Genomic DNA, 14,176 nt, shown 5'->3' on the forward strand with positions numbered 1-14,176 from the left:
GGGGCTTTGTCTAAGAAATTAAAATCCAGCACTACAATGGCTTTGGACAGTAGGCAGAATTTAGCTAAGTGGGGTGTGTTTACCTGAGCTGACTTGTGGTCAAAGCACTGAATGTAAGAGAGCTTCTCTAGTGAAAGCTGCTGTCTCTAATCACTGTGGTTGGGATCTGGGTCTCTCTTTGCATCCAAAAGATGCAAAGACTTCCTATTCGAGATTGTCTACAAAAAGCTATGCTAAAATAGTCATTGAAATAGTAGTTAAAAATGTCTTCCCCTTTCCCTCCCCTCCCCCCCCCAATCTTAACATTTTAGATTTTCGTCTCCAAATACTGGGTCTGCCTCAGTCATCAGATGTCAGAAATTTACCCATGTTTGTGAAAGAAATATTTCTTTTTAAATTAAAACAAGCAAAAAAACAAAACGCGAAGCTTTAGTCCTAGCTGTACTTCATCTAAAGTTTATGGATTACATTTAAATCTGTTGTGCTGCTTATAGTTCTTACTGTGTCTCTGTACTGCTGATGAGAATTGCTGAAATAACAAGCATCTATGATAAACTGATGGAAGTATCTAAGTTCATGTTTTAATGATACTGATACAATAGTACAGTAATCTTTTAAACTGCATTTCTCTTCAGAAAATTTTGGAACTGAGACTGTTGAGATTTTTTAAAATAATTTTGGAGAGAAAAAAAGCCTAACTGCTCTTAGTTTCACAATATAGGAATCGATTTTAGCTTGTCTGGTATGCTATGAAGAATACGGTTGATTCAAAAAAGACATAAATGTTACCAAAAAAACCCCAAAAAACAAAAAACCCAAGAATGGCACATCTGAATAATTTGATGTTTCCATGACAGATTGCCTCAGACTGCAAATGCAGCTGCATTGACTTCATGCTTGCCTGGATTCATTCTGTTTAATGCAGAAAAGTCTATAATCAAAAATCAACCTGTGGCATTCCAAAAATCAGGTTTCTAATCAGATTAGGGTCTGAAGTGATTACTTAGATGGAAGAGTTGGTTCAGCAAATCTATACCCAGATAATGGGAGGTTGCAGCTGTCCATGAGAGTCTTAGAAATGTTGCATTTACTCTTTGTATCCAAGACTTCCAGAGCAAAAAGTTCACGTGGAAGAAATTTTGCTCCCATCATCCTCTCCACACATCTGTTAAACACACAGCTTTTTGTTTGCAGAGCAGCACAGCACTCCAGGGCTGTGTACGTGCTGTACTGCCAGGGTACAGCCAGCAGGCACAGAACACTCTGCTTCAGAGCAGCTCACAGTGCTACCTAATAACTCAGTATTACTGCTTGTCCTTTCACTCCATGGCTTCCTAATGCCCTTTTTACCTGCATTTTGTTACTCTAGTGATGGGTTATTTAAAATTCTTGAGATGTGCTGCTCTCCAAAGTAAACAGCTTTTGGAATTCCCTTGTCTCTTTCTTCATGTGACCAGTGTATGTTTCATCCAAATCACTGTTCGAAGTGTGCCAGGACTCAGGTGGCAACAGGATTGCAGTGACCCAGCGACCAGCTGGTTTAATTAAAGCACAATCCCTGCCTCTTTCCCTCTGGGAAAAATCTCAGTTGAGAGGGTTGAGTACAGTGACCTTCTCTTCGATGTTTATGGTTGCTAGAGACATGCGGAGGAGAGGAAGAGGATGTAAAGGAGGAGACACCCTTATTCTGCATGATTTACATCACTGATGCAGGAAGTGTCAAGAAGTACGTGGCAGGCATACTGGTTTGTTTTACTTTGAGAATATGGCTCTTGTCCACCTTATAGAGTGGGAAATAAATTTTAAGAAAATTCTAGTTTGAATACAAGGGTTCTGTAAAGTCTCTTACATTTGCAGAACATACTTAATGTCTGTTTTCAAGCATCAAAGGCAAGAAACTACTTAATGATATATAACTTCCCTGACTTGCTTTGATTGTTTCTATTGTTGAAGCAGCCCTTCTGCAACTGGAGTGTAAGAGTCTCATCAGATCAGGACTTAAGATCACAGATTTCTTCCTCCTTTTCCTACCCTTTTTTTTCTGTTTGAGGCAGATCACTATTCATGTTGCAAAATTCCTCAATTTGCTTCCTGTTTATCTGATCTTTGTGTGTTACTGAGGGGGAAAAATTACCATCTACATTGCAGAATTCTAATTACAAAATTTCTGCTGTAGTCTTCAAACTGCATTCAGATAATTTCAAGTATGCACAAGTGGCTGAACACGGAGCCGTCTGAACTAGCAATCAGCTGGCATTTTTAGTTTTGAGCAACCAGCAAATTGAATTGGTAAAATTCATTCTGATGCCAGCAGGGGGGGGTGCTCTTGACTGCTGCTGGTTGAGAGTTTCATTGAAAGTGCAACATAATGGGAAGGGAGTTTAGAAATAACCAGTCATGTAGCTCTCTTGATTAACAGGGCTGTTAGGTTGAGAGCTACATTGTTCCACTACTTCGTGGTGTGATGACAAGCAGGGCAGGGACTGACGCTCGGTGGTGAGGCTACTTAGCCTTGCAAAAGGAGAAAGGAGGAGGGAAAAAAGTATTGCAGGTAAATTCAGCAAAGAGAAAAGATGCTGGTAGCCAAATTTGTCTGCTTTTCATGTAATTAAAACCTCATTCTCATCATTTTCTCCTCACTGTCAATGACCCTGAGAGTTCAGACATCTGGAACTCTGCAGAGCTGAGTCACAGGCAGTGAATGCAATGTCTCCTTTATGAATGCTCTTTATCTGAATTATTTAGATTAAAGATTTCAGAGGTTTAGAGTGATCAGATTTTCTTACTGGCAGTTGATGTTGTAATAATGTTTGTTTGCAAATAGGGTATATATTTCTTTAAAGACTGCTTGAAATAGTTGTTAGTGCCTTATCTAAATTGAAATAAAAGCTAGGTGTTGCAAGTGTGTGTAGGAAATAGGCTAGCTTTCATAAAGTCTGGCTGTCCGAAATGGTGTTGAAAAATAACACAGAGGAGTATTAAGTGTTGAACCTTAGGCTGACCAGGCACCTCTCTCACCCATGATAAAGGATGATGATCTCAATTCATGAATGTGGTGCTGGTAACTATGTCTGGTTTTTTGGGGTTTTTTGTTTTTTTTTTTAAATGCATTGCTTTTCAATGGAATTTTGTGCTCTATATGGTTAGGTCAAGTAAGATAAGTGCTTACAGCACTGCAGAATGAAGTCATGGTTGAACGCGTGGTGCCAGCTACATGTTGTCTGAATTTTTGCTCATGCTGGATTTGAATTTGCAGTTAGAGAAAGAGTATGTTTGCAGATGGTGTCATAATCACTTAGCCATAACATTTAATGGGTTATTGAAATTGTTGCCTTGATCCCGTCTGGTCCGCACTGGTACCTGAACAAGACTGAAGTCATGGGAGGTTTCAAACGTGGTAGAATTCCTGGGACAGGGTTCAGACTGAGCTGGATGGCTCCAGTTGGCAGCAGGTAGCTGGAATCACTGAGGTTTGGCTTGGGAGAGGCGTAAGGGACCATGCTGTCTACTCTTTTTCTCCAAGCTGGGGTGTGATGCAGATACAGTCTGGTTACTATAAATCCCCTTAGCCTCCAGAATCCAGAGAATGGTAGGAAGCTCTTTCCAGTGCTTGATGATCTTTAATACCTCAAACATTTTCCCAGTGAGTCATGTATACCCTGAGATGAAGAATGTCTGTTCCTAATTTTCTATTTAGGCATTTAATTTTTCTTTCCAATCTGTAGTATTTAATGTGTGTCTTTGGTCTCATTTTAGCAATACTTTTCCAGTTTATAAAGATAATTTTAAACTCTTACCCTGTCGTCTTAAGTGTTTGCAGACTCTTCTGCCTGCTAAACAACCTAGAGGTTTTGCATTTTACTCTGTCATTGTCCAAGTCAGGACTAAATACATAGAAATTACCTGTAGCCAACACAAGTCATGATTTGACAAAGGACTAGTAATTAATAATCTAAGTAAAATTTATACTGCTGTCATCTGGGCTATGTTCCTTTGTTATGATAGTGTTACACAGGGCAATGTCAAAAGACATATTAGAGTTAGGATATGTTAACTATCAAGGAAATTGCACTGTGCTGATGGATTCATCATGATGTTCTGTATTGCTCACCTAGTACTTTGTTTAGTACTTTGTTTTGTTGTCTGTCTGGACACCTGTACTTTCTGAGAGTCACCTTTTACAGTCTTAAAACCAGATTTTGTGTGTCTCCAAGCTCTCTGTCTTGAATGAATTTCTGAAGATAATCATTAGCGGTTACACCATTTGCCCAGGCGAGTTCCTTTGAGGCACTCAAAGGTAAATTCTATCAGGGTCTGCTGACCTGAATGTATTAAACTTACCAAATGTCTTGTAGCTAGTTCGTTGTGTTTTCTGGATCATGCTCTTATGACGCATTTGTCATCTTGTTTCTGAGAATTCTTAGTGTCTGTTTGAAAAGCCAGGGGGTCCCTTGCATACAGAGGAAAGCCTGAGAAGTACCAAGTGAGCAATGTCTGACTTGAGGTGTAGACAGCCTGAAACAAGATCTTTGGAGGGGTGCATGATTCGTTCCATTGACCTTAATTTTGAAATAAAAGCAAGTCTTTAACCTGTCACGGTTGAAAGAAAAACTTTAAATACAGTCAATGCAAAAATTTGTAAGCCTTGGAAAAAAATTCAGACAACATGCAGCTGGCACCCTGTGTTCAACCCTGAGTCCATTGTGCAGTGCAGGAAGCACCTACCTTAGTTGACCTAACCATTCCTTGTAGAGGCAATAGATGTGTACTGCCCAGTTCATGTTGACCAAACTGAGGTGGAAGGGACCAGAGAAAGCCCTCTTGAGCACAGCTCCACCAGTTTGTTTAATAGACCCTCTTTTTGCATTTAATGGAACCCATACAAGAAAACTGTAGGTGGAAAATAACTCTTGGCAAAACAAATTTTATTAGAAATATCTGCTTTCTAATAAGTTTCTATGGGTTTTGTTGTTCTTTTGAGATGAAGAAGGGAGTTCTTGTGCAGTTTGCCAGTGGAAGCACTTTCTTTCAAAGTTAGATTATTATTTTAAATTATTTTTGCCAAAATAAATTTGCAATTTGTTTTCCATCACACTTTGCATAAAGACGTAAACAGTAGTTTGGCTGACTGATTTTGCACACTCTGAAATTTGGATTCTGCCTTCTCATGCTCAGTCCTCTTGCAGTGTTTGCTGGGGCACTGCCTCAGCTGCTCTGAGGTTGGTGCTCCCAGGCCATGCTGTGCCCATCGGGGTACAATTAACCTTGGGCTGCACAGCCTGGCACCTGGAAAGCTCTGCTTTCCACCCCCTGAGCTACACAGCACTGCTTCCTCTGGCAGGGGAAATTGGGAAAGGAAACTGATGTGAAGTGGGAGTGTAGAAGTAAGGTGTCAGCCTGTGGTTAGGACTGCACTGACCAAGGCTTTGCAGTCTATACAGTGAAGACAATTCAAGCAGAATTTGGGTTTTTTGGGTTTTACAATCCTGTTTCCTGAGTTATTTTGTAGAATCTTTTCTGTTATTAGCAAGATGTCAGTTGAGAGTAGTGATTCAGTCTCTGGCCAGGAGGGTCTCAGGATTTGTATCTTCATGTTTTAAAATGAATCAAACATACAAGCAGCCAGTGCGTTTCCTAAGTTACAGTGTGCTCACTGATGAGCAGGTGTATCTGCCTTCATTCCTGTCCAGTTTCAAAAGAAATGGTTTAATGATAATGTGCTTTTTCACATCAGAAAATGGGAGGGCCCTCTCTCCATTGTTTTACACACCCGATTGGCTCTCTCAAATGTGTTCCTCTGGGATGGTGCAATAGATGATGGCTAAAGGAGTTTAAATAATGTTTGCCTATCAATAAGACATTGTTCTCAGGAGCCTTTTGCAAGGTGTTGGTTTAGGTTTTTTAGAAGAGTTTTTTGTCTGTTTTCTTTTCATCCATCCTCTAATATCTACTTTTCAGTGGCTGAAATACAGTGGTACTGGAAGTAGTAAAGGGGAACAGATTTCCAAGTATGTGTCTTCCAGATCTCATGGCAGCCCACCAGTCCTCACTCCTGTTGCTAATTTAGCATGATACATAACATGTCATGTTCTGCTCTTGTTTTTCTGCTCATTTTTGAATGGTTTTGCGGGAGGGTTTTTATAATACTATTATTATTGTTATGTATATATTTTTTTCTTATTTTTTCAATTTTGGACCCAGAGTCTTAGCAGGATGCTAACAACTGGACTTCCAAGTGTAAAGGATTAAAGGCTGATCTACCAAGTTGGAAATGAGTTTCTTTCTTATAAAAAATAATTGCATTATTTCTTTCACTTTAGTATTGTTTACTTTTCTATCTGAAAGTTCTAATTGTAAAGAAATGTGATAAAACAGTAGGTGTGTTCTAGAGTTCTGTATTTTTGTACTGATTATCCTCAATTTTCACTTCTTTTCCCTGAAGCTCTCTTCTCAGTTTTGAGGTTGGAAGGGTTAGATTTAGGGAGGGAACACTACCACCTGATAAAGTCTTATGTGTCTTTAATTTTTAAATTAATAGGAGCAACAGAAACAACAAAAAATCTACCAGGGAACTTCATTCATGTTAAGTCTTCCTTAAGAAATAAATTTGGTCCTTAATTGTTAATTTGGAAAAGGGGATATATTGGAAATAGTTCAGAATAATATTTTTAAATTATCACATATGTTAGTTCTTCACTCTGTTCTTTACTGTTGCTTTTTGCAGTCCTGGACATGGATAATTGCAGTGTCATTCATTAAGAAAGAAGCTTTCAGATGAGGAAAGGTGGAGGGGGGGAAGGATATTTTCTGATATTGTAAGCTATTAAAGATAGGGACTTTCTTTTGCTTCAGGAAATGGTGTTCTGTTTCTTGTGCAGTTCCTTCACCATTGCTTTAATGCAAAGAAGTAATGGCACTGTTAAGAATAATCTGTTTTGTCTGTGCCTCTGAGTCTGAAGTCATCATGTGCCACTAGAAGGCAATAGAAAAGCTGTGCTGTGTATAACTTTAGCATCGTTTGGCAGAATGACTGTGCTATTGTGTTTGTACTGTGCAGATTTTAAAGAGGATACGTTCTTGGCCAATAGCTGAGTTGCTGGCTTGGAGAAACAGTTGACTGCTTTTTGTCCTTAACTCCAATCTTTGATTTGCCTGGTTTTGCTAGTTCTTCTAGATCAGTCAACAACAACAACAACAGTCTTTCCCTAATTTAATGTTTGGCAAATGCTTCTTGCAGAGGCCTATTTATTCTAAAACTGCAGTAAATGTGCTTCCCAATACAGTATTGTTGAAATGCAGCAACTGTGACACTGAGCAGAGCACAGGACCACCCTGCCCAGCAGTGTGGAGCAGGCATTTTAACCTAAAGGACCTGGGCACTGCCCTTGGGAACAGAGCCAGTACAAGAGAGAGAGAGACTGAGGATTTCTTATTCTCATGTCTCAAGTACAGTAAGGTGTGTTCTGTACAATCTTTACATACATTTCTCTCTCATTATTTGTTCTGGCTTTGTCTCTCCAATTTTCATGGAACTACCAGGCCTTTCTTCTGACAAATAGTCAAATAACTGGATCACCAGAATAATCCTTGTTCAGTTTGCTGTACTTGTGTTGGAAACTACTGGGGAGCACTGCCTCGTACCCTGTTTGTGCTGTGCTCTTGCAGCAGATTCAGATGGCTAACGTTAGTGCTGATAAGCAGGTTAATGTCACTTTGTAAAGAGCTCAAGTAACCCCTAATGAAACTTTCTCTCTTTCCCTCTGCAGGTGGTTAGTCGAGTGGCAGCTCAGCAAGGATTTGATTTGGATCTTGGATACAGGCTACTGGCAGTATGTGCAGCCAACAGAGACAAATTCACTCCAAAATCAGCTGGTAGGAAAAGCCTTTCTTTCGTGTATTGTTGATTGTCGGATGATCATATTCTGAAAAATTGCTACCTGCGACTGCCTTGCATTCTTTAAAAAAACAAAACCAAAAGCAAACATGTATTTGATGGTTATAGTTCTGTTGCTTTTAGCGTTTCAATGGCATGCTCTTCTGAGGATACATGACTTTGGAAATTTATATTTTCCCCAACTAATTCTGTTCATTGCCCTGTTTGATCTCATGGATGAAATGCTGCTTCCAGAAGCACAGATGTTTAGTAATTTCATGGTGGGAATGAGCATACTCAGACCCCTCTGTCTTGGTTAACCATTGATTTTCTGTCATGTGTCAACCTCTAGTCTTTCACATTCATTCTCTACTCCCTGGTATATCTATTGCAAAACTTGTATTCCTTGACTTGCTATGTCTGTACAAATAAGTACCATGGTTTCTTCTACATATAGTCCTTAGTGTTAGAATTATGAGCCAAGAGTAGGTAGCAATTCTACTATTGCTCTAGTATGAATAGCCATTTTTCCAGTATTTTACAGCAATAATCTCTTACAGGGCTCTGATCAAATAGCAATATTTGATCATGATGTATTGCTATTGCTCCTCTGTAGAAAAGTGGAAAATGCAATTAAGGGTCTTTCTGCTTCTCACATGTTCGATTTAACTGGAGCATTTAATTCTGGTTCTCCTTTTCTTAGCTGATGAATGTCAACATAATGTGCACTGGCTTGGAAAACAGGAAGATAATTGTTTCATTCCAGACTGAGCATGGATAACTTTTCTGCTTAGTACTAAACTGGTATGCAGTCCCTATTTTAGAACATCAGGAAAGGTTACTTTCTTCCAAAACTGTGACTTTTAGCCAACTAATTGGGCGTTAATATTTCTTTCCATGTTCATTTTCAGTATTTATCAGCCCCAAACTTCTTTACTCATGCCTACCTTTTGTCCTAAGTTTTCTAAGCAGTTCCTCACGCAAAAGTGGCTTTCACATCAAAGCATATTCACTGGACTTACTTTTATTTTTTGTAAGGGAAGGGATCATTAATCTTACTAAATGCTGAATAAACTGCCTGATTTTCATCCAGGAAAACTGTGTGGAGGATGAAACATTCAGTTGACCAAGCACAATCTCCTTTTTTTCTGACTTCCTGTCAAGTTTATCCATTATTTAGCTATCACATCTCTTCTTGGTTGTTCAGGGGTTTTTTTAAAAAAGCTTATCAAGTGAGGCTTTCCAGCTATGAGAGCATCGAGTGATATACTAAAACTTGTCAAATTTTCTTTAAAAATATTGCTATTTCCCCTCTGTTATTAATTCTTCCTAAAGTGTTTCTCTATCAGTGTGTTAGTGAAGGTGAGGTTGAGAGTCAGATGTTATAGTCCTTTTCCTTTAGGGCTCGTGTGAAGAGGTAATCTTGAAAACTGCTGGTCAGTCATCATCTTCTAGAAAAGCTCAATGTCAGTGTTTGATTTCTACCAGTAATTGCTTTTTTGAGGAACATATGTGGGGCTTTTTTTATCTTAGCGCTCTAGTACAGAGTTCAGTCTTTCCATTTTTAATTGATACAATACTGAGAAAGCTGGTAAATCACATGTTCTTCTCTCAACATATTCTAAAATCCTTCTCAGTCCTTCACTTCCTATTTCCCAGTTGTATATACAAGTAATTTATTTTCAATTATCTTAAATGTGTGGTTTCACAGCTTCTTTGGTTTTACTATGTGTACAATTATTTCACCAGATATTCTGGGGTTTCACCATGCTACATTGTGCTTTTTGTGCTCTGATTGTCTGTGTTAAATGCTCATATTTTGGGGCATACCATAACATAGCTTGTGAAGTGTCACATATAACCCCTACTGTAAGGATGTCACATTCACATACAAGCTCTGAGAGCTACATCATTGAATAGGCAGCTTGAAAGATTGACAGACTGGGATTACAAATGTGAGGTCATTTTAGAATGTACAGACATTTTTTAAAGTTTATTTTCCATATCTGATTGCATTAGCATTTTCTGATTTCTAATACAGAAGTGGCTCTGCTTCTTCATTTAGTTTTTGTAAAAATGTTGAGATTTCCTTTGCTTTTCTTGTAAAGAGTGTGCATCACTGAACACTGCCATTCATGATTTGCTTAAGTTGTTGTCGGGGTGCTTGCAGGTTGTTTTGAGTAACTCATTCTGTTTTCTGTTCCATCTAATGAAAGACACCTTCAACACTTCTTGCAGTCACATTCCTACAGAAGTCACCTGATGCAGATATCAAGTGGCATTAATTTTAATGAATAAGAATTTGTTTTTCCTTTCCTCCAGGCTTAAGGGGAATTTACGATCATTTGAATTCATTCCTCCAAGTATGAATTTAATGCTGCCAGTGGGATCGCTCTGGAAACATTTTTAATCCATGTTGTTTAGTATCTGACATCCTTAAACGCAAGGAGTAAAAAAGACTTTCTAATTAAAACATATTTGAGTAGGTGAACGCTGGGGAAAACAGTTGCGCCAAATCCTTTCAAGGGCCATCCACTGTTAGTACCTCCTTACAGCTTAGGACAAGGCTTGTTGACTGATGGATGTCCTGCAGGCTGGGAGCCTAGAGTGCCCTGGCACTCTAGTGTGTGGCTGGCAGGCTTTGCAGCTCTGCTGCGTGGAGCAGGTGGATCACTCCAGCCTGATGTCCCTCAGGTCTGCTGGTTTGCAGAGACAGCTGAACCAATGCAATCAGTAGTCCTGCTCCTGTTCTCCAGCAACTCCCACCCTAAGCTTCTTCAGGGGCTTCTACTGGCAGAAGAGCTTTTGCTGGTATGGTTTCTTTTGTCTTTGACTGCTCCCTGAGCTGTGTCTCTGTGGGGCCCCAGGAGAGGGAGGGTCCCCATGGCAGTGCCTGGTGATCTCACTTGTCCCTGATAGAAGAGGGCTGGAGTCTGAGGCCAGAGGGCAGAGCAGCCAGCTGCCAAATTGGCTCAACTCCATGGGAAAACCACTCCCTGGTTCATGGAAATCACCCCATGATGTTTCATCCTGGCTCATTTAAGCCATTTTGGTGGCAGCTCCCTGGTAAGCTGGAGAGGAAGTGCAGATGGCAGATCAGAGTCCCGGAAAACACGGGAGAAGCAGGGAGGGATTGGAGGCTGCAGGCAGGTGGAGCAGCAAGCTTTTCAAGTGGCACAGACTCAGCTGGGGAAAGGCAGGGCACCAGACCAAGAGCTGTCTGTTCCTTGGCTTTTCCCATCTAGGATTGTTTGGTGTTGCAGAGACAGTGTTTGATGTGCTTTTTGGTGTTTTTACTTGGCCGTTGAGATAGTTAACAATTAGCTAATACAAATTGTTTTGGAGAACGCCTAGAGGGGAGGCTCATGCAGAATTAAAAGTATTAAAAAGTTGTCATGTATGTTTTTAAATAGAAATGATGATTTGATGACTATGCCTTTTGTGTCTACTTTCTGGTGTTTGTACCTGAAATAATAGCTGCTGCCTTTTATTCTTCTAGCCCATGCTGCTGCAACGGGGCAGTTGCCTCAGCAGGAGGTCAAACACAGCATTTCCCACCCTGAAGACACATGACAAAGCCTTTAAAAATATATGTGTCTCTTTTGGTGACAGCTGCTCCCCAGACCTTCCACTGCAAATTCCTTTGCCTTGTTGTGACACCTACAGGGAATAGCTCAGCAGGTTGGCTGCCTGCTCATTTGCTTCCAGCCTGCAGTAACCTGTGTTGCTCTTAGTATGTGAGTGCATAGGTGTTTATGTATTCTGGCTTCTCTTCCTTAAACCTTAAGACCATCTCTCTGAAAAATGTTTGCTTGGAGTTTTTCTGAGCATATATGATGCATTTTTTCCTTCCTGTAGAAGATTTTAAGTCATGCGGTAGCTTTACTTTAACATCTTCTGTTCAAATAAAGTAGAGTTCACTAATTAAAGTGTTTATTTAAAAAAAAAAAAAGCGAGGAGGGGGAAGAGAAAGAGAGGGAACCATTTTCTGTTCTGATTTTTTTTTAAAGATACTTTATCGAGCTACTGAACTTCATTGCTCTTGTAGCTACTTTTGCTTTTGTCAGGAGGCCAAGCTGAGGCCAGACAAGGGGACGACAGGATGAGATCATACAGGGAGCTTTGTCAGAAAAGGACAGTGTTCAGTATCTCTGTAAAGAGAGAGAGAGAGAGAGGAAGAAGCCTGAGGGCAGAACTGTGCAGAAAAGGTACTTTAGCAGTCATTGAGAAGCTACAGCAAACAAATGCTGTGATAGCTTGGACAGGCAGCTAAGTGTTGGCTGTTTGATAGCAAAAATGGCAACCCTTTTTGATATCACTTTGTTTTCAACCCCTTAGGCTGTGCTTGGCATGCTTCTGATTTTATTTTGCAAGTGCAGTATTACTTAATAATCTTTGTTTTATATGAGGTATGAACTACAACTTCATAGTATTTGAGGATTCTATATTATGTTTTTCTTATTTTTTTTTTAAATAGAGAAATAAGGCTGTTCTTGTGAGCAGGATACCGAAGCTGTAAATAAATTGGACCCTTGGCTAACAAAGGTGTTTGTAGGGAGCGTGCTGGCAAATGGTGGTGTTAAAATGTTGCTGGACAAGATACTGAGACCTAAGGTATGTCCTGACCAGGACAAATTTTCAAGCAACAGTAGAGATTGGGCAAAGAGTATTTTGGTGTATTACCAAATCAAACTTCCAGAAATTATATAAAAGGAGAGAAAAAATGATGCCACAATGCAAATGAATAAAGGCAGAAAGTAAGGATAACCTATAGATTATGGGGGACCATAGGGCTAGATTAACACTTTTACTAAGTTTCCAGTAATAATGCTCACATTATCTGTGGGGACAAGGCAGAGAGAGGTGGCTAAAAGGATTACAAGTATAGAATGGAAATTACTCCAGACAAGGCTGATGGCATCCCTCCAGCTTGAAGGGACCAAATGATTGACATGCCTGTGTTAGGAAAGAAATAGCATATGTATTGTCAGTCTCATGCCTCACACCAAAGACTTCCAGCAAGTCAAGTCAAAATGGTCTTATATGTTTGGAGAAGAAATACAAACACTGTATCTGCACTTCGGATAAGTGGTTGATAAGAATAAGTAAGCAGCTTTATGAGAGCAGAGTAAAAGCATGGGTTGTTTGTGAAATGAGAGCTGGGCAGAGTTATGAAATATATGTAAGTACTAACAAATTAACAACTCAGAACAGGAAGACTATGAAGCTACAGTACAGTATTGGTTATATATTGGTATAAACTGAATAAAACACTGAAATAAGGGGAGTTCAGAATTGTTAGGGCAGTTGCATTTGAAAAATATTTTTAGCTAGAATGACAGTAGAGAGGGATGGAGCAGAGTAAAGGAAAATGGAAAAGTGGTACAACGTTTTTAAAGATAAAACTCAGTGTATGAAATTGTGTAATGTGGTTCTTGATGTAGCTGGAATCTGGTTAATGTTTTATCTGTGTTGTCCTAAATTTCTGCTACATTTCCATGCATGTGTCTAATCCATTGGTAGTTAGAGTTGGTGTCCGAAAACCATCCACTTGACACTCCTCATTAAAATAAAGGTATTATTCTCATTAAAATAAAGGTATTATTCTCATTAAAATAAAGGTATTATTTTCTTTTACCTGTTACCTTCTGAAACAGCTTTTGATGCTGAAGACTGACTACATTTCAGGTGATCTCTAAGTTCACTTCCCTGCTCTTAGCACAGATTCTCACTGTGTGCCCTTATCTGCTTTGCTCTCAGTTTTGTAGTTCTATATTTTTGAAGCTAGGATAATGATACACCTTCCATCTCACTTTTATTTATCTCATTTAATTAAATTCAATATCATGCAGTACAGTAACTACCTCTTCCCCAGTAGGTAGTTATCCAGTGCAGTAGAGCCATGGTTTCAGCTGGGACACTTACACTTTGTTGTCATACAGATAAAATAATTCTGTTCTGGAATGTATATTGGCAATATCCACCTTTGTCTTACAACTTGCAAAGACTTACAATCAAGTCTGTCTTTCCTAAAGATTTATAGTGTGGATACTACAAATAAATGAGTGAGTAGTTCTTAATTCGTTTAGATTACGAGGTTAGTTTCATTAGCTTCTGTTGATGAAGTTGGTGACTTTCCCTTGACCAAGGAGAAACACTGCCAGTAGTGCTGCTTAGTGGCAAGCAGCATTAATTCATGTCTGTACTCGATAGCCACATTTACATTGGCTGCAGTAAAGGCCCAGTGGACTTTGCCCATTTGTCTCACCCATGAGTTTACTCAGAACAAAACTCTTGAAGACC

General features: G+C 39.4%; 1 protein-coding gene across 11 annotated transcripts in view; it reads left to right on the plus strand.

The window, feature by feature from the left end:
* Nucleotides 1–14,176, plus strand: part of ZMIZ1 (zinc finger MIZ-type containing 1) — a 350,182-nt gene that overhangs the window by 216,248 nt on the left and 119,758 nt on the right. For all 11 annotated transcript variants that reach the window (XM_085064018.1, XM_085064021.1, XM_085064020.1 and 8 more), the window contains one exon: nucleotides 7,767–7,872. In XM_085064018.1, the coding sequence (XP_084920144.1) occupies nucleotides 7,767–7,872 (106 nt within the window). The remainder of the gene's footprint in view (nucleotides 1–7,766; nucleotides 7,873–14,176) is intronic.

The sequence above is a fragment of the Lichenostomus cassidix genome, chromosome 6 (assembly GCF_008360975.1).
Source record: "Lichenostomus cassidix isolate B80296 chromosome 6, HeHo_3.0, whole genome shotgun sequence".
Classification (NCBI taxonomy): Eukaryota; Metazoa; Chordata; class Aves; order Passeriformes; family Meliphagidae; genus Lichenostomus; species Lichenostomus cassidix.